This window comes from Daphnia magna, linkage group LG4 (assembly GCF_020631705.1).
Source record: "Daphnia magna isolate NIES linkage group LG4, ASM2063170v1.1, whole genome shotgun sequence".
Lineage (NCBI taxonomy): Eukaryota > Metazoa > Arthropoda > Branchiopoda > Diplostraca > Daphniidae > Daphnia > Daphnia magna.
The window spans coordinates 8,630,735-8,650,354 of NC_059185.1; the positions used below are offsets into that span (position 1 = coordinate 8,630,735).

At 40.2% G+C, this 19,620-nt stretch overlaps 2 protein-coding genes and 1 pseudogene across 6 annotated transcripts; 2 read left to right on the top strand and 1 right to left on the bottom strand.

Annotated features, from left to right (window-relative positions):
• Positions 1 to 1,673: 1,673 nt before the first annotated feature.
• LOC123471535 lies at positions 1,674 to 3,521 on the bottom strand (annotated as a pseudogene).
• Positions 3,522 to 5,169: 1,648 nt separating this feature from the next.
• LOC116921334 (THO complex subunit 1) lies at positions 5,170 to 9,200 on the top strand. Of its 4 annotated transcripts, none has more exons than XR_006646217.1 (12): positions 5,170 to 5,332; positions 5,464 to 5,546; positions 5,610 to 5,902; positions 6,167 to 6,383; positions 6,447 to 6,552; positions 6,614 to 6,882; positions 6,948 to 7,077; positions 7,144 to 7,346; positions 7,418 to 7,561; positions 7,670 to 7,817; positions 7,966 to 8,084; positions 8,213 to 8,335. XR_006646217.1 is itself a non-coding variant. In XM_045173060.1 (12 exons), exons 1-12 carry the CDS (start codon positions 5,291 to 5,293, stop codon positions 9,133 to 9,135), a joined length of 2,076 nt encoding a protein of 691 aa, XP_045028995.1. In that variant the 5' UTR covers positions 5,170 to 5,290; the 3' UTR covers positions 9,136 to 9,200. The 4 variants fall into 4 exon arrangements, 2 of the variants coding, with proteins under 2 accessions (XP_045028995.1, XP_045028996.1); XR_006646218.1 differs by having other exon boundaries at positions 8,216 to 8,335; XM_045173060.1 differs by lacking the exon at positions 7,966 to 8,084 and adding an exon at positions 8,980 to 9,200 and having other exon boundaries at positions 8,213 to 8,497.
• A 1,154-nt stretch (positions 9,201 to 10,354) lies between these two features.
• On the top strand, positions 10,355 to 19,510 carry LOC116921958. 2 transcript variants are annotated; one of them, XM_045173062.1, is made up of 12 exons: positions 10,355 to 10,595; positions 12,232 to 12,315; positions 12,624 to 12,729; positions 13,379 to 13,538; positions 13,844 to 14,027; positions 14,178 to 15,015; positions 15,852 to 16,346; positions 16,453 to 16,514; positions 16,591 to 17,078; positions 17,202 to 17,365; positions 17,495 to 18,354; positions 18,718 to 19,510. In XM_045173062.1, the coding sequence occupies exons 1-12, from the start codon at positions 10,530 to 10,532 to the stop codon at positions 19,045 to 19,047; spliced, it is 3,837 nt and encodes a 1,278-aa protein (XP_045028997.1). In that variant the 5' UTR covers positions 10,355 to 10,529; the 3' UTR covers positions 19,048 to 19,510. The 2 variants fall into 2 exon arrangements, with proteins under 2 accessions (XP_045028997.1, XP_032784213.2); XM_032928322.2 differs by having other exon boundaries at positions 10,357 to 10,595; positions 15,849 to 16,346.
• Positions 19,511 to 19,620: the final 110 nt, after the last annotated feature.

A 19,620-nucleotide genomic window follows, 5' to 3' on the forward strand; every position in this document is an offset into this window, starting at 1 on the left:
GCGTGATATAGGACGTCACTTCTCCTTAGATAGAGCTGCGACGAGCAGCTGTTCATACTTCGTGGCCTAGGTTAGAGCCAGACTTGCCGTAATCGAAATCAATTTTTGATCGAAATCAAACTCAAAAATTTTGATCGAAATCAAACTCAATTTTAACCTCAAATTTTCTTACTAAGCGCCATCTACTGTTTAGATTTAGAATTATAGTCTTAGCATTTTTGTCATTAAAACATTTGAATTTATTAGTTTTATTGACCGCTAGACAGCGCATTTCAAAAATACATCAAAAATTGATCGCAAGGATGAGTTTGAGCGAACTCAAACTCATCGTAGTTGAGTTGATCGCGCGATCAACTCATTTCCAGATGAGTTTGAATTCGATCAAACCAAAAATATTGATCGCACGGCAAGTCTGGTTAGAGCGTAGGATGTGGCGGTGTAGAAGGAGGGCGTAATAGTCATGTAGAGCTTCATTCTACACGATCGCGTTGTGATAACTGGGATCACTCAATCAATGCAAAATGTGGTTAAAGACAAACAAAATCTCTTTGAATGTATCGGCGTAAATGATTAATCCCGACCAATCCCGACAATTTATATTTTTACCGCACACCTGGAATAACACTTCGCCTGTGCATGAACGCATTAGTGTCAATACCGGCCGCAAAGTGATACGGAGGATTCCTGTGTGTCATTAACGGTGCTGGTGTGTGATGCTACCCCCTAATTCGTGAGTGCTAGATAATAATTCGATATTTAAATCACTTAATAAAGTTTTTTGTTTTATAACAACGTTGAATGATATTCGTCCCTATTTTCAAGATATTGTTCATTTATGACATTGCGTAGTAGTTTCTCAGAATTTAAATTATAGTTACTTTTAGGAAGGCAAATGCACGATTGCGTTATCAGCATGGTTTGGTGCCTTATTCACGGTATATTATGGTTATGTGCATTCCTAAACGTAGCGGCACTTGAAATGACTGGGCATGGCGCCCTCCCAATGATGGGATTGCTATAGTAACCAAGAGTCTGTAAGCAATTACAACTCGAAACGTTAAGCGTTGGTATGAGATTGGCCTACCATTCCAATGCAAGACTGAATAGAGAGGTAAGAGTTATCAGCTGATGTCACGATGGGCATCATATAGTACAGCAAAATGATCCGCGCCAACATCCTGCCAGTTCTGGAGGATACTAGCATGTCAATCAAGTGCTTAGCCCAACAATTTTTTATTAATAACAAAAAGCCACACTGGCAAACTATGAATTCTAATATCTATTGTCCAAATTTGTTAACATTTACTTGAAATACGAATTTCAATGGAAACTCTGAACTCCCAATAGCGGTGCAGATACATACTGTACACCTTGAGACAATTTTCCCTACCCCATACTGTTCAATGTAGATGGGTACAGAACAGTGGATTTTAATCACTTGCTTCTTCTGCACAATGCCAAAGTGCTATCGCAATGTATCAGGGCGACAATATATGAAACTGATAGTGCAAATTCATGGCATATATTTGTTACTGTCCGTGATATCATTTGATAAATGTTTCTAATGCTGAAATTATTTAAAATTGGGTCCAGCAATTACAACACTGCACATACCCAAATCGAAATTTCGATCATCTTTTTTATTTGATGGAGAATTAATTATAACCATTGCATTTGATAACGATATAATATCTGTATTCAACATTGAATTTAGAAACCACATTCGCATGGATCGACTATAGTGAATGCATAAATTATATGGCAGGGAATTACTTATTTTGGAACGACAACTGCAAATGATTAACAAAATTAGAAGATCCCATCATCGAGCTTGATGTACTAAGCAAATACTCGCAACTAATAGTACTTGGGAGCTTCAGTGTAGTAGGATGGGGTTGCATAGGTTGTTGTGTAGTAAGCAGGAGCTTCGGTGTAGTAACTTGGAGCGGCAAAGGTGGTAGTGTAGTACTCTGGTGCTTTTGTGGTGTAGTATTTTGGGTTTCAGTCTGATAGTAAATTGGAGCTGAGTAGTACTTCGGTGCCTCGGTGTAGTAGCTGGGAGTGGCATAGGTTGTTGTGTAGTATTTTGGAGCTTCACTGTAGTAGCTTGGTGGTTTATACGTTGTGGTATATTCGGAAGCCTTTGTAGTGTAGTATTGTGCGGCTTCAGCCTGGTAATACTTGGTAGCCTCAGTGTAGTAAGCTGCAGTAGCGTATGTTGTGGTGTAATATTCCGGTTTCTTGGTGTAATACTCCGGCGCTGCAGTCGAGTAGTATTCAGCGGCCTTTGTGGTGTAGTATTGGGGAGCCTCGGTGTAGTAAGCCGGGGCCGCGTAGGTGGTGGTGTAGTACTTGGGGGTTTCTGTATAGTAGCTTGGTGCAGCACTGTACGTTGTTGCATATTGTGGAACCTCGGTCTGGTAATAGCTTGGAGCCGAATAATATTTAGGAGTCTCAGTGTAGTAAACTGGAGCAGCGTAAGCGGTGGTGTAGTATTCAGCTTTCATGGTATAGTACTCCGGGGCTTTAGTTGTGTAGTATTCAGCATCCTTTGTGGTGTAATATTGTGGAGCCTCAGTATAGTAAGACGGACCAGCTTCAGTGTAGTAAGTCGGAGCTACGTAATATTTGGCTGCTTCTGTTGTGGTGTAGTAGGCAACGGTAGTGGTGGTGTAGCTGGGGGCAGCATAATATTTAGGAGCTTCAGTGTAGTAGCCTGGTGTAGCGTAAGTCGTTGTGTAGTATTTGGGAGCCTCGGTGTAGTAGCTCGGGGTAGCGTATGTTGAAGTGTAATAAACCGGGGCCTCTGTGTGGTAACTTGGGGCCGAGTAGAACTTGGGGGCTTCGGTGTAGTACGTCGGAGCAGCATACGTAGTGGTGTAGTATTCCGGTGCTTTGGTCGTGTAGTACTTGGGGGGCTCGGTGTAGTAGCTAGGGGAAGCATATGTCGTCGTATAATACTCGGCCTTCTTCGTTGTGTAGTAATCAAGAGCCATAGTGGTGTAGTAGGACGCCGGAGTCGTGTAGTACCCAGATGAAGACGAGCCCATCGGTCCACTCATGGCCCCTCCAGCCATCAAAGAAACAACAGCCAACAGCAGCATGATGCCATAGTTAGCTAAAAATTGAAATAGAATCCGATTTAACAACTGATTCAAACAAAGAATCTTATCAAAATGATGTGACTAGTTTTCGCAAAATCCAAGAATCAGTGAACGAGCCTAGTTTAGACTACTCATAAGTCATAATTACAAGATGTTGCTTCAGAGAACATAAAAAAAAACTTAATTCAGCTGCCACTAAAGAATGCAATTATCATCAAGTTTCTTCGAGAAAACTGGATTTCCGGGTGGATTTCATACTAACAGAATTTCGAAGAACGTAAGATATTTACCCATGATGGTAAGTGAAAGTTGACTTGGTAGGCAACGGCTGGATAACACTCGATAACACTCTCTTTACTACCGTTGCTGATCGATGAGCCCACTCGACTGATTCCAATTTTGATTTGTCTTCATTTTATAAGAATTTTTGTCGCCCTAATGCACCCCACTAGCCTATGGCATTGATAATAACAAATGAGATATAATATTCTTACCCTTCCTTTATCGTCACGTACAGTACCTTAGGACATTCCGTTCCCCGCCGTTCCCCTTTGGCGGTTAGCAATTGCAATTTAAAGCCAAGAAACCAGAAAAAAATAGACTATTCTCGATATATCACACATTTGCTTTCTTGTCTTAAATTTTCGTCCATAACGTTATGATGGTTTAAAAGAAAAAGAAGGATGTGTCCCTTAATACCACTGCAATGTCAAGCTCTAATTGGAATCGTAGGATTAACAATAATTGTCAGAAATAAGCAATACGGATCCTAGCTTATCGTTCCATTTGATTTTGTTACCCATTTCCATAGGGTAATTGATTGAACGATCGTATGATATGGGACATTGCTTAATGGCAGTAAATACAAATCTAAATTTTAAAATCTAACTTTAAATCAAATTTGACGAATAGTATTTGCTCTCTCACCTCAGATAACCCTTTGCCGATGCGTTGACTTATTAGTGCTAACATCAGCTCCAAGCCTATGTAGAGGAAAGCGGATTCTTGCATGACATTACAGGTATTCCCTTTGTGCTGTCGTAACCAGAGGTGTGCGTCTCTCAAAAAATTTTACCAATAGTTAACGACCACCTTAGCCATTTTGCCTATAGTTAACTATTTTAGGCGATAGCTAACCTCTTTAACGCAAATTAACGTAGACCTATTCGTCCACGGTTAACCTTGGGCACCTGAAAAAATATTCATAAACAAAAAAGTTTGAGACAAGAATTTTTTGAAGTTTTGCGCTCTATAGATATACTGGACCTAATAGATATAAGTCAAAAATTTCGTTCTTTTTCAAACTTTTTTGTTTGTGAATATTTTTTCATAACTTTTACAGTAATGGATAGCCCTCACCAAGAGCTATCTACTTCTGGAAAATTTATTAATTTCGGGCTTACAGTTTCCCCGATAATTAATATTTTAATTTCATATATGACTGGGAGGAGGGGATTACCCACTACCCGTTAAACCACACCGACCTGCCCTAAAAATGGCTAACCGGTTTACCATTCGAGTAATTACTTTTTAAGCAATAATTTTACAGAAATGGATAGAAATGATCAAGATCTATCTATTTCGTCAATTTTTTAAAATTTTTAAGTAATAGTTTTCCCGATTAAAATTTTTATTGTGGCAGGAAATTCCATTCTACCCGTCAAACCACACCGACCTACAAAAAAAAATTGCTTATCGGTTTACTACTCTAGTAGATCCTTTTAAAGCAATAATTTTACAGAAATGGATATCTCTTGATGAGGGCTATCCATTTCTGTAAAATTTGTCTATTCCATATTTAAATTTTTACGGATAACGTGAGTTATTAATACATATTATACGTAGTATATAGGATATATAGGATGTAAATATATAGGATGTATACAATATATAGGACGTAATATATAGGAATAATACGTATTATATAGTAATAATACGTACTAACACGTAATCTGTTCACGGATTAAATGTGAAGTATGTGTTGGCTAGATGGTGAAGTATTGAATCGTTAAAAGACCTGAAAAGAATCGATTCTTTGGAAGGCCCTAGCCTTTAGCATTGGCGTATTTATCGTCTGCACGTTACGACGCCGTTACTGAGACCTTGTTGGGAGAAGAAGCGGTGCAAAAAATTTTAGGTTTAAGGTTGTTTCAGAGTTAAGAAAAACAACCAAATAGAAACTTAAAATGGATAAAACTGATTTCGAAAAAACCCGCTACGAGTTCCTGGTATAATGATAAATTATGTCACTACTTAGTTTACAGTTTAAATTTTGTTTATTGCAACGCATTAAAATTGAAAGTGCATGGTGAAAAAAATTAAGCGGCACAACTTTTAACGTATTTTGGTATTTCACTAGGAATCCATCTCACAAGCTCTTGACTTTGGGGAACAACCCATAATAAAGGCATTGCTTGTAACCAACAACACATATCTGATTGGGTAAAAAAAAACATGCAAAATATGTTTTCCTCATCAACTGCTAACAAATCTTTGATGAAATAGAGAAGCAGATAAAAAAGCTATCTGGGATCAGGCTTTTCGAGATAAATTTTTGAATGATTCTCCATTTTTTTCCATACCATTGTTTGAAAAACTTTTGCAGCTGAGCTTAGATTGTGCTGTAGCTCTGATATGTTCTCCAACACTGCCTGTGATCCTTCTCACAGATGCCTTTGATATCCTATCTCTGGGAAAATGTGAAGAAATCTTTTACATGGTTGAAATGAAAGTGTCAACTTGGAAGCAAGAGCTATTCTTCAATCAATGTAAAAACACCTTACTGCGTCTTTGCAATGGTATGACACATTTTTATTCTGATGTTTAAAAAACACCTACCACAAGGTGATTGTTTGGCAGGTGTGTGATGAGTAAATGTTTGATCATTTTAAGAGGAATGAGTATAAATTTAACCTTTTCTAATTTGGTAGTGCACAAATATTCTTACCAATCAAATCTTTTTATGGTTATTTATTTTTATGCTTGTTAAAAAAAATTTGTTAGTCCTAGTATTCTGTGAGTTTACTTTTAATTGACGAGCTTCTTTTTTCTTTTTATTTAAGATTTGCTGAGGCGCCTATCCCGTAGCCAAAATACAGTTTTCTGTGGCCGAATTCTTCTGTTCTTAGCAAAATTTTTCCCTTTCTCTGAGCGGTCTGGACTCAACGTAGTCAGCGAATTTAATTTAGACAATCTAACGACATTTGGAGGTAAAGAGGATCTTTCTGATGGATCCGATATTACAGAAAAAGAAAAAGATGCAATGGAAGTAGAGGAGAGGTATTGTGTGAATGATGCGTTATTTGGAAATTACATACCTCAATTTATGTTCGTGTGTTACAGTTTGGGCTCTGACTATAATCTGTACAAAAAATTTTGGTCTCTACAAGACTTCTTCCGAAATCCCAATCAGTGTTATACGAAAATCCCTTGGAAAACGTTCTGCCTGGTAGCTGTATACTTCATATAAGTTTACTGTATCCTGTGTATTTATAACTTTTGATCTTTAGCACACCAATGACGTTTTGTCAGCCTTTTCTACAATCAAATTGGATGAACGGCGGAATCGTTCCAAATGGGATGAGGCAGATGTGTCGGCAGATGTCGGTATAGATGAAACCAGCACAAATGCTGGGAACGTCCAGCAATATTTCGCCAAATATTTGACGAGTCAGAATCTTTTGGAGCTTCAGCTGGGCGACTCCAACTTCAGACGCTATATTCTGCTCCAGTTCCTGATTATTTTCCAATATCTTGATTCACCCGTGAAGTTTAAACAGTAAGTTTACACGCAGTTTTATGTGTTGTAGTTTTTTACTTTCAAGAATGAAAATTTTTTTATAGGGAAACACACAAATTGAGTGAAGAACAAACTACGTGGATCACAGAGGCTACCGATCAAGTTTACCGCTTGTTGAAAGATACCCCTCCGGACGGAGCTTCGTTCGCACAGTCCATTCGTCACATTCTTAAGGTACAGATAAACCTTTTGAAAGAAAAGCTATAGCCATTGCATCCATCTAAGTAGCTCGAATTTTAGCGCGAGGAGTTATGGAGCAACTGGAAGAACGATGGTTGTCCGGAATTTCGACCGACCATCGCCCCAAATACGGATGACATCCCCAACGACAGTAGCAATGGCGAAAAAAAGACCGTCGCAGTAGCCCGACCTAGACGCATGAAACGAAGCTTAGGCGATCAGATTCGAGAAGCTTCCAAGAGACACAAATGCATTATTGGAAAGTAAGACGAAAGATTTTCCTATTTAAGAAAAAAAGAAAACGTCTATTAAATCTGCGTTGTTCTTATTCTAGTGCCGAAATGAATCGTCTTTGGAATTTGTGCCCCGATAACATGGCCGCCTGTCGTTCCAAAGACCGAGATTTTTTACCTACTTTAGAGCATTACTTTGAGGAAGCGATCGAACAGCTTGATCCTTCAGTGGAGAGTCAATACAAGTAAGTGCAAATAGCAAATTTCAAGCTGATCAGAAGTTTAGAATAGCCACCATTTACTTTTTTGAGTTATTTCTTGTCTAAAGTGCAATTTTTCGAACGTCTTTCCAGGCGAGTTAATGAGGCGAATTTTGGGTGGCGTGCATTACGACTTTTAGCTCGAAGAAGTTTGCACTTTTTCACTCATGGCAACACTCCAATTACACGGCTACCAGATTATTTGGAAACGCACGTTCGCAAGTTGGCCAAGGACATTCAGGTACAAGAAACAGGGTTAAAGTTCGTTTTCGTATTTTTTTTTTTTTTTTTCGATTTTGTTAAGTTTTTTCTCCTTAGGTATATGGATTTCAAAACTTGGTGTAATTTTACGTAGAAGTATTAATAATATCAAAAATCATACTCAAAAGGGCGTGCGTCACAAAATGCAAGTGTTCTGACAAAGACTATAGCAACGGAGTTTCGTGCTAAGAAAACTTTTGCGCGCGTAAAAGGTCAAAAATTATACGCTTTAAAACGACGACGCTGTGTACGTACCAAGATCGCATGGTTGAATATTGGTCCCTTTTTGTGCTCCTGACCAATTTCCACTATGCGTAACCTTCTAATAAAATATGTGTAATTATGATTTTTCATTTCTTTTCTCGTCTCGTATAGCAGTCAGTAAATGTGTTGCCCAATGTCAAACCGGAACCAGTGGATGATGCTGGTGAAGTGGAGCAAATGGAACCAGAAGCAGATCCAGTATCAAGTACATCGGAAATCGAAGGAGGACCAGACGAAGCCAATGTAAAACCAGATGAAGTGGAGGAAGCGGTTGAAGAAGAAAATTTAGGAAAGAAACCTATTCTTTGCACCATGGAGCAACTGGTTCTCCTGGCCAAGGAAATTGGAATTAAATGGAAACTTCTCGCCCCAAAACTTGGCTTTGGACCAGACGAGGTAAATATGACATCTTTGAAGTTTTTATTTACTGTTTTCCTCTGTACTTCGCGTTAACCTTTGCAGTAATTTATGCGGTGTGAAATAACTTACCAGTGAAGCCGGAGCGGACGCGATACTAGAGTTCTTTTTAGTGACAAGATGATATGCAAAGTGTGCATATCATTAAGTTAGAGTGGGCACTTGGACGCTGTAGTATTAGACGCAAACAGACGCACTTTTAGGTTGGAAACACTAAATATGTAAGCTTTAAATTTCGTTGAACTGTATTGATCAAGTCATAAGTTACGGAAAACCGATATAGCTTAAATCAATGTAAAAAAAAGAAAATCAATAAGGAAAAGTTCTTTAACCGCGTGATCCATTTCAAGCCTGTAAGAATTTTGTCCAGTGTGGGAGGGACGTTTCTCGGAAAAGTCATTTTAAGTTTGGAAAACAGCGGACGTAAGTTGATGGTTTTTTCTTTTGTGTCTTTGTCTTAGGTGGAATATTTTGAAAGTGAAACGACCGAGGTGGAATTGCAGGCCAAGAAAATGTTTCAAATATGGTTGGAGAATGAAACCGATGCCACCCCGGAGAATCTTCTGTACTCGCTTGAAGGCCTCGGCATGCTGAACAGTGCTCAGGGTATTTTGTAATATTGTACTTCATTTATGTTCCGGCTTCGTTCCCAGACAGAAATACACAAACATTTTTACAAGAATGCCGTTTTATAAGCTGCAATGCTTCACTGACTGTGTGGAGCCCGAATTACGTTGTTCAGCTTAGAACCCAAGGTGTACAAAGGACATTTCAGATTTCTATCAAGGATTACAGAAAGCAATTCTATCGATTGGGACAAGCCACAAGGGTAACGACGCAAATTCGGTGGTGGTCATGGACACAGATTTGGACGTCTTTCTACTCTAACCTGGCCTTGACTTGTTATGGTAAAATTTATTGGAATCCTACAAGTGCAAAGCTGGAAAGTTTGTCGCAGTTCCAAGACGCTACAATGTATCAAAGACAAACATAGTTTCAGCGTTGAGAGACGCTTTTCGCTGTAGAAGCACTTTCTATTAGTCGAACGAACTAAGGATGGCTTTCTATGGAAGTTGGAGAATAGTGAATACCGATGAATGAACGTAGGAAAAAAGGAACCAAAATAAAAAAAATATATATATATATATTATATATAGTATATTATGATTTAATAGGAACGACTTCGTGCCAGGCAGTGAGCAAGCAAAGTTTGAAGATTGATGTTGGAACAGTCGAAGCAAACGACAACGGCACGGAAAAGCGATCAATACTCATTCCCAAAACAGGGAGGGTGGAACTCAGTCCAGAGCAAAGAATCAGGAGAAGCTAGATGGCATCTTTCGTTCTGCGCGTGTGTACTATATAGAGCAGTACTTTTCGACACATAACGCAAACAGCTTGGCTTGCTTGAACCGTAATTTTTTAATGGAAAGGGTATACAATCGACACGATAAATGCCGACTCTGTTTTATTACTATTGTCTGTTTGCTCTAGCGTTACGGTTCGAATGTGGCACGTCATCGACAGGCAAAGGCGCAATCTGACAAATTGTTGTTTTTATCGGATTTTTAACCGTAACGAAGTAAGAAAGGAATCAGCTGATTTCAGAAGAAAGGTTAGACGTTAGCTATAAATGATGCTGTTTGGCATTCAGCGTTCTCGAAGAAGGAGAAAAATTGTTGGGCAGTGAACGGTGCCAGCTCATAGGTATAACGCATTCGCTGCATTACAAAAGTGCTTGAATAGACTTGAATAGAGATTGCGTCGTCGCCAACAGATCCCCCAGTTGGCGGAGAGGTAGGGTAAGGGAACGTCTCATCGATTCAGGGGTTTGGAAATAACGGCGAATAGACCGTCACCCGAAGCTCTTGTCATCAACGAGAACGAGAGGTATACTGTGGGGTTGGCGCACCGCTCTGGAGCAGAGAGTTGCTGCAGCTTGGCGTTGGTGGTACTCCTTACCCTCCCCCTGAGCTGTGAACTGCGAGTGCATACCTGCGGCCGTGTGTTAATGCGTAACCTGTTGCAACATCGGGCTCTTGAGAGAAAATTATCTAACGACTACGAATTGCCAAAGGTAAAAGAAAACATATTCAACGTGCTTTCTCGTTGGTCGTTAGGCCTCGTCTTTTTTGCCCTGGAGCAAAACAGTTAGAAATTACTTTAGTTATTTAATAACAATGGATTGCTTGATGAAGATTTAGAAAAATTATTTGATTTATGATTCTGTTCAATATGCCAACTTGATGCTTCATTCAATTGTGGCATGCAAAAGGTCTTCAATTTAACGATCTCGTTAAATGACGCTTCTCCGACCATCGAGACGATCGATAAAGCTCTGTGCTATCTTGTACGCCTGTCTCTAAAAAGCGTAGTTGCACTAGTCATACATAACGCATTGCTATCGGCTCTCTATGGACTGTGCACTTCGTTTTTTTTTTTTTTTTTTTTTTTTGAATAGAAAGTTTCACTGGCTATTTGAAGGCCTACTCCCACGGAGTTCAGTTATCGCGCTGCAATATGGGTTTACACTCTCATGCAATGTACACAACTGCTTCACTTTGATATTTTAATAAAAAAGAACTTATAACATACTGCTCAGTGTATGCAGTGAACACTAGAGAAAAAAAACGAAGTCATAAAACACGAATAGCAGAGCTACGTCCATTACGTAAAGTAGAAATTCGATAAATTATTTATTTACTCAATTTTAGCCAAAAACTCGGCCATTAACTGAATGCGACTTCCATCGTGTTCTTTAACCATCGCAATGGTCACTTGTTGATTCGTAGAGCAGATAACCGAGCAACACGATCAATACTTTAGCTGAAAAAAGGCTGTTGGTGCATACTGGCTCTTCTGTTAAGGCTTAACAATTATTTTTAAATGTTTCAGGCTAATAGATTATAATGAATATTCAAACAGATCTATTTTGAACACACGATGATTCAACACTCATTCTGAGACTTATACTTGCTGTGTACTGTACATCTTCGAGGTGATTTATGTTCCACACTGTTTCGCTTAGCTTAGAAAGCCGACGTTGCAATTACTTCCTTTCAGTTAAATTACTTTTGATGTAGCGTAACGCTTAAAAGCAGCCTTAACAAATACTCGACCAACCACTCTCTCAATTCCCTCAAGATGGGATATGAATTAGAAAATGTCTCTGATAATAGGGGAGCAACAAGAAATAACTGTTTGCGGGTTAAGTGTGGGTTGTTGGATTGGTTAACGTTCGGATGCTATAGCAGCGTGCAATCGATAAATACCACTTGCCAACTCTGCCATTTGTTATAGCAGTCGCCACTATTGACATGTTGTGACGCAAGCAACCTACCAAACACTAGAAATCGTTACGGAGTAACGGCGGAATTCTAGTCAGGTTTGCTGCTAAATTACTAATCGATTTTTCTACGTAACTAATCAATTGAAAAACAAACCTTAATTTAATTCAAAATGGGCAAAAGCGTCAGTAGACTATACGGTTCTTCGCGTTTAGCGTAGACTTTTAATTTTTGTAAGTAGGGAAAAAAGTTGAAATGTCCAACAAAAAGCGATTAGGAAACGCCAAAAGGCTCATTAAGCTGCACGTAAATGACGCACTGTACGTCAGATTCTTAATTCTTTTTTTGTTACATCACGCATTCTTTTAAAGCACCCGAAAGTATATAACGCACGTTGCTAACCGTTTTGGTCCAACGTTTCAACAGGATTATCCGAAGGCGAAATCTGGTTCTTCTTCAAATTTCAAAGCCGATTCACTGATGTTGCCTGTCGTCTCTTTCATGAAAAAGGTAAGCGGATTCCACATTACGCTCCCCATAAGCAGATTTGAAAGTATAACGACGAAATATGCAAATACCAATAAGAAATTACGATTGCATAATTTCATGTAAGTTCATTCATACGCATTCATGTAAGTAAAGATATTCAGAATTTATTCTTTAATTGATTCATAGGCAGTTAGATAAGTAACATGTGATGATATACAAGATAACACGTTGAAAATTATGCAGCACACGCCTGTCCCTAAGACAGAGCGAATTTCGTAACTCGGCTCCGATAAGATAACAACCTAAATTCCATGTTCAATCCAATCTAGATGGTGAAGAATTCGGATACGGGCCAACAAGAGATGGTTACCACAAATAAGTTGACACGATTAAAACAGACACTGACAACCGGATTTCAACAAGCCCAAGATTCGGGTAAGATAATACGGTGCGCATTGGATTGGTGTATAGGCTTCCGTTTTCTCGAACGATGGGAATGGCCGATAATCGGTACCCTTATCACGTTTCTTTTTTGGAAAAAGAAAAACAAAGGCGGAAACGAAAGAATACTCGTAGATTACTGAAGCGTATCCAGTTGGCTGAGAAGGAAGCTTACAATGTTCGTGCGCTTTGATTAGTGCGAAATCACCGACAAAGCCTTCATCGTGAAAGATTAACTAGTTTTCAGAATCGGAAATTCGTACGAAATTGTACGATCGTTTATCAGAATTCGCAAAGTTCTCCTTTCTCCTGCCCTTGCAGACGACACGATAACATAAAAAAAAACTACCAAATATGCTGCGGAGACCTTAGTTTGGAGCACACGTAGGTGTGACATCTGCGTTTGTATTTCATTTTTTTTCTTCGTTTTTAATTATGAACACCCCTTCCCCCTCCATCATCTGCGGGTAATGCAGTAATACCCCGCAAACAATAAGGTCACTAATGAGGTTTTAAACAATTTATGTGCACATTACTTTATTGTTTGTTACCATGAAAGTATATATATATATTTCGTAGAACTGTGCTATACCCAAGTTAGTCATTTACATGGTACATTATAATGCTTATTGATTTTTGCTAGTGGCGAAATTTTCTCCTAAAAGCATCCACGTTGGAGTAGGAGAAATTGCAGGACGCCAACAGAGCAATAAAGAACCGCTCAACGAGGCGTCGACCATCGCAACCAGTGACATATTGAACAAAGACGCTTTGAATTCCACAAACCCACAACCTGCCTTGTTGTAAGTACCTTTCATGCCATGATGCCAACCAATCTCAAAGAAAAGAGTGGTCCATGTTTGAGTCATCCTAGATTTCACTATCTGGACATGTCCATACATTGTTGCCAGAAGTTTGACGTCTGAGAACAATTTCGAAATTGAATTTTGCTATTCATGCAAACGAGTTCGTAAATACAAAAAAAAAAAAAGAAAGAAAAGACGCAGTGAATTTAGATTGAAAGTTATATGCCACTGGTATCAACATGCCCTTTGTTACTCCGGCCAAATCATGTAATAATTCTAAAAGCATGTTCTTTGATTATTAGAAATATTTCTATTGGGACCAAAACTTGTTCGGGACCACCGAATCGCCTAACTTCCTGTCGAGTATGCGTCCGAAGTTTATCGACCGGGAACAGCGATGTGAGTTATAGGATTTGCTCGCAGTGTAACCTGAAGGTCTGCGAGGATTGTGCCTCTTATTCGGAATTGGATAAAGACATTGAAAGGGTAACGATTGTTTGTGGCACTCATTTCCAAATAATGGTATCATTTAATCACACATCACCTTTAAACGATCAATATGTTGGCCTTTCTCCGAAGACAGTAAACTATTTTCTAATTTCCCTATTCCTTTTGTGTGGTGTGTGTGTCTGAAAGAACTTCTGGCGATGCAGCGTTTGTCGAAGAAGAAATCAGGGCGCCTCGTCCCCTATGTTATCAAGCATTGGAGCTGCTGGTACAGGTGTAACACGTCAACAGCCATTATCAGCAGCAGCTCATCGATGGAGTGAGGAGAAGGCAGGTTCCCTGTCAACATCTACTGACGACTACAATAAAAGATCGAAAGAATTGAGTGCTACACCAGGATCAGCCCCGGTTTCTCGACGCGAACGAAGAAGCACTTCTGGCGAAAGCGTCACGACCGCTGATCAGAAACACTTGTCGGGCTTTCAATCGAAGCTTCACGTGCAGCCGTCTAGAAAAGACTATGGTGGAAGCACTGAGAATGTTAATTCAAGAGGAAACGGAAGTGGCGGTCGAACGCCCGATCGAAACCCAAGACGAACGAATCAATCGCACAAGGCGGTTAGATCCGTTTCGGCTTCTGAAAGTTCACCGGAAGACGTAGCTGACAAACAGCATTCGCAGCAGTACGAACGTAACAGCGAAACTTTGTCGCGTCGTTCGTCTTGTCGCCGCTCATTTCAAAAACAAACAACGGACCAATCTCTTTATCTGTCAGCTGATGACGCTTGTCTTTCTCCTTGGAGTCAACAGCGGCGCTACAGTTCGGAAAGTTCAGATGCCAGCGACACCAGTGGTACTTCGGCAACAGCGCGTCTTGTCTCGCAGGAAGAGACTGAAGAAGTTGGAGAGTATTGCACTTCGCTGCTTCCGTCAACGCGTCGTCGCCAGTCATTTCGCAGCCATCGTACATGTCATTTTTACGACGTTGATGGTAGCGACGTCTATTACGATGCGGAAGATCAATCTAGTAAGTGGACAAAGTCAAACAAAAAACGAACGTATTTTTTTTTTTTTAATTTTGAATTAACGAAGAAAAACAATAGTTGCTACACCGTGGTTTTTATGGCAGACCCAGATCAAATTCATGAAAGAATACTAAGCTATTTTACTTCGCCCAGCTCCATTTGTTTCGGGTTAATGAGTCGTTTAGTTTTTTTTTGGGGGGGGGGTGGGAATATATCGCATTTTTAGTCGGTTGAGTTTACTTTTAAATCTAGAATACAAAAATATGCAATGGGAATTTGAGATTAGGGAAGTGGGTCTCGACACCTGGACCGTGCCAACAACCCGCCCACGTCTGTTTTACACGTATACAGGAGTTGTTTCTTTTTTTAGTAAGCTTTATTTATGGAAACTAGACATGTATACTTTTATTATTTTTACATGTTACATACAATTTTCATATTCTTGCGGGTAGTTTTACGGTGAGTGTGACGGTAAAAGAGTAAAGCATTCACTTACGTACGTAAGGTAAGTCTACCTTTTAGGGGGGTCGAATGTGAGAGTAAAATTCCGTAGTTGTTCTAAGCTGTAAATTAAAAATTAATGATCTGTGTTTTGAAGGTAGAAGTAAATTCAGTTTTATACCATGAACCAAATAGATTCTGGAGAAGCATAACTCACTATATAGATTTAAAAAACTATTTTTTAACCGTAAACATATTTTAATCTTATACCTTAACGATTTCATAGAATCCTTCAATTCTTTTTTTACACGTTGGCAACAACCTCGAAGAGCGTAGTGTTTCCCCGCTGTTTAAAATCTTACATCTTATCTCAAACGTTATAATTTTCTCACAGCAGACAATGGTGTTCCCGGTCGATCATCCCGGCGCTCCTGCTCCGATATATCACAAGTCAGTAAATGCAATGAGCTTACATCAGAAGCTACATCACCTTCAGCCAATCAGCAAAGATCACATTCGCCACGAGGCTCTCTCGCTTACGATGGCGTTAACGAGGAGCGTCTACTGCCTCAGCGAAAGATATCGACTCAGCTAAGTGATCCACCATCTAGCCTCAGCCGATCGCATTCTCCTCGCCCTTCGATCGCTTCATGCCACAGCGGATCGGAACGCCGCTCTGTTGAACGAGAAGCCATCCGCATCATAATTGACGACGTCGACTGTCCCGACAGCTGCCAGGCGGTGCCGACACCGACTCTAACGACAACTTCATCAACTCTTACTGTCCGTTTACTGCGTGATCATCATTACGGCGGCCATGGCTTCACGGCCGGATTTGGTTTATCTTTGGCTATACGTAAGAATGTGGTCATCAGCTGGATAGCTCCTCATGGTAAGTCTCATAAATAGCTCCGAAATGACGCGTATTGCATCAATTTTTTTCTCTTCAGTTTGTTCCTAAACAAAAAGTTAGTTCATCGTTTTTATTGATTATTCAGGGCCAGCTGATCAAGCAGGTCTACTTTGCGGTGATATAGTCCTCTCGTGGGATGGAGTTCAAGTACAGTGTTTTACAGTTTACTTGCCTCCTCGTCAACGGTCCTTGATACTCTTTCTATCATTTCTATTTACCGTAGTTAGTCGGCTGGAATTTCGAATTCGATGACATTGAAGAGGAGCTTCAGCACAGCGGAGATAGCATTCACATACAAGTACTCCGCAACTCCGTTGGAGCTGAGGCGTTGCCATCCAGCACGCCACCGCAAAACATATATGAGCACCACGACGAGCCGCTGATGAGACCCAATAAACTGCCGTCTAGCATTCTGGTTCTTGATGCTGAGTCTTCTGGTCGATCTACACCCCCTTCTCCCACCCGTCGCCGCCTTCCTCAAGCGCCAGCTGTCATGATGATTGCAGCTGACACCGACTCTCCCTTTCCTTTTATTTATCGCGTTCAGCTCAAGTTCAAGTGTAGCATTGAGCGGAACGGTAGTGTTTGTATGGTAATTACGGTGGTGGAGGCTGAGAGGTCACCTGTGGTACCACAACAGACCCATGACGTGGGAGAGAAGGAGAAAGAACATGCATTCTTATGGATAAAAATCATACTCACTCTGCCTAGGTAAAGCACTGATCTCGCATCAGTCTTCCTAAATTTTAGGTGGCCATAGTTTAATCCCAATTCAATTTGCTTTTACGTCAATTTCTTTTAAGCTAACTAAAGGATTTTTCTACGTTTCTTTAGTGGGGCGAGCAGGAAGTTCTTGACCGATAAGGTTGAATCGTCTTACGATCTCTGCTGGAACTCCCTATTCACCTGTTCCGATCTGACTGCTGAAGAAGTTTCGCGATCCCAACTTACCCTGTCCCTTTGGGGAGATTCTTTCCAAAAAGGAGAAATCAAAATTGGTATAAAGATCTAGATTAGTTAATAAATACAGTAGTCTACGTTATACGTTCTTGATTTTCAATACAGTATGGTATAGCGTATAAAAAATTTACCAAAAATTCTGGTTGTACTCTTTTGTTATTGTGAAGCGGATACGAACATGGATCTGCAAAACATCACGATGGATGGCCGACCGACGTGGTTTCCACTTCGCCACTGCAACGCATCACCAGTTTCACCTCGACGTCTGTGCAAAGCTGTATCCTATGACCAACAGAATCAACAGAACCAACAGCAACAGCCCTACGTCCTTAGCCGTAACGATTGTGAACTGAATGTCGACCATGCCGATCAGTCTTCTTCGTCGTCACAACAAAGAACGCCGTCGCCTCCGACGTTATCGTTTCCTCGGTCTCGTTCAGCTGAGATATGCCATCTTCTCCTTCAACCGGAGAGCCAAGGTTGGACCAACTCGGGATTGTCAGCTCCCGCCTCACTTGCTCCATCCCGACGGGGTTCGTCTTATAATTGCGAAGATGAATATCTGATTGCGCCCTCACCACCGTCGTCGCGTAGAGGGTCTTCGGTATTCGCTGGCGAGGGTGAACTTGCTAACGTGCAAGGACATCAAAAGCTTTCTGCTTCAACAGCCGTTAACCTCGACCCTTGCGCTCTTCAACATCACAGAGTTCCGAGCAGTCAGTGGCGTAGCCAAAGCTTCCGATCAGAGGTTAAGCATGCACAACACAATGCGCAAGATGTGCCTACAAACAGGGCGTCTGCCAGAATAATAAACAGTTCGGCGCTGGAATTCGGAACGGGGCAAATTCTTCCTGGTCAATCGTTGCTGGCAAGAGACGAACGCCTATTCAAGACTCATACAGAATCGTGTGGTCAGATTAAATTGGGTCTAATCATCACTCAAGGACAACTGGAAGTGGAAGTGATCGCCGCCCGCAATCTTGTAGCGATTGCGGAAAAACACGTTCTACCAGATACATACGTAAAGGTATCTACCATCGATTCAAATTGAATAAGAAATGCATAGTTGTCAGTGTATATTTTGTGTGTCAATCTACAAAGTGTTGGTCGGCACGGAACAACCTACCACCCCGTTTTTATAGACAATCCCTGTTATCTAGTTTACCATTTATTTATGGTAACTTTATAGAGATTCGAAGATCCGATTGAACGGAATCAAAGTGATCGAAGAGATCCATAGAAAATCGCGAATGATTTCGTTTGGGAAACAATAGAAAGACTAGAAGAATGTCCCATTCTTTTCAATTCTCTCCTAAATGTAATTTATGCGACAAAAATTTGCTTACAAATTTGTTTTTGTTTTTTTTTCTTTTTTGTGTGTCGTTTTCAGGCAACACTATGCCACGCGGAACGAGTTATTGGCGTACGAAAGACGAGAATAGTAAGACAGACTTGTCACCCGGAATTCCACCAGACTTTGTTATTCGACGCGGCCAATGCATTACACGCTACACTTATTATCGAGGTGCGCCTAAAGAACAGTGTCAGCAGCGGTAAATCGATCTCCGCCGACATTTCCCCTCTGCGCATCGGGGACCACTCGACGTCACAGCAGGACCAATCAACAATGGGTTTTGTTCACATAGCACTGGATCGTTTGATGTTGACGACGTTAACCATTTCTTGGTATAAACTGATTCCGTTTGTAAGGGAGACATAACACATCACACGTCAACCAGATATCTTATCTTCATTCGCAAGAAATTGTTGTTTACGGGTTATTTAGATGGCAGTTTTTGTCGATGTAAAGGCTATTGCTTTCAATTTCATTTTCTTTGTGTTATACTTTCCTATTCTGTGTTTCAATCTGTTTTACGTTTTACATCGTGTAAATCTATTTTAGAAAAACTATTTATTCAAACTTGATTGCTTCTTGGGTCAGACTGGTAAAAAAAAACACACAAAAAAAAATGTGCAATGCGTTTTCGTTTTGTTTTTTCGCAGCTTGATATTATCATGTTTTCGACATAGTTTACACTGTGTATATCAATGGATCCCTAATCCTTTCTTTGCTTCCAAACGTATTCCTATTGTGCTGTTGCCTAATGGAGAATATCTATTTGTCTTTGTCAGCCTTCGTAAACGACAATCCCACGTAAACAAATATATTAATTGTTATCTACTGTCGGTTAGTTACAATATTAAAATTAGTCTTTAATTCTCGGTTAGTAGGGTTCGGCCCCGGCTTGCTCTTACCCGATTTACCCACAGATCACCGCCATTCGATTTTTGG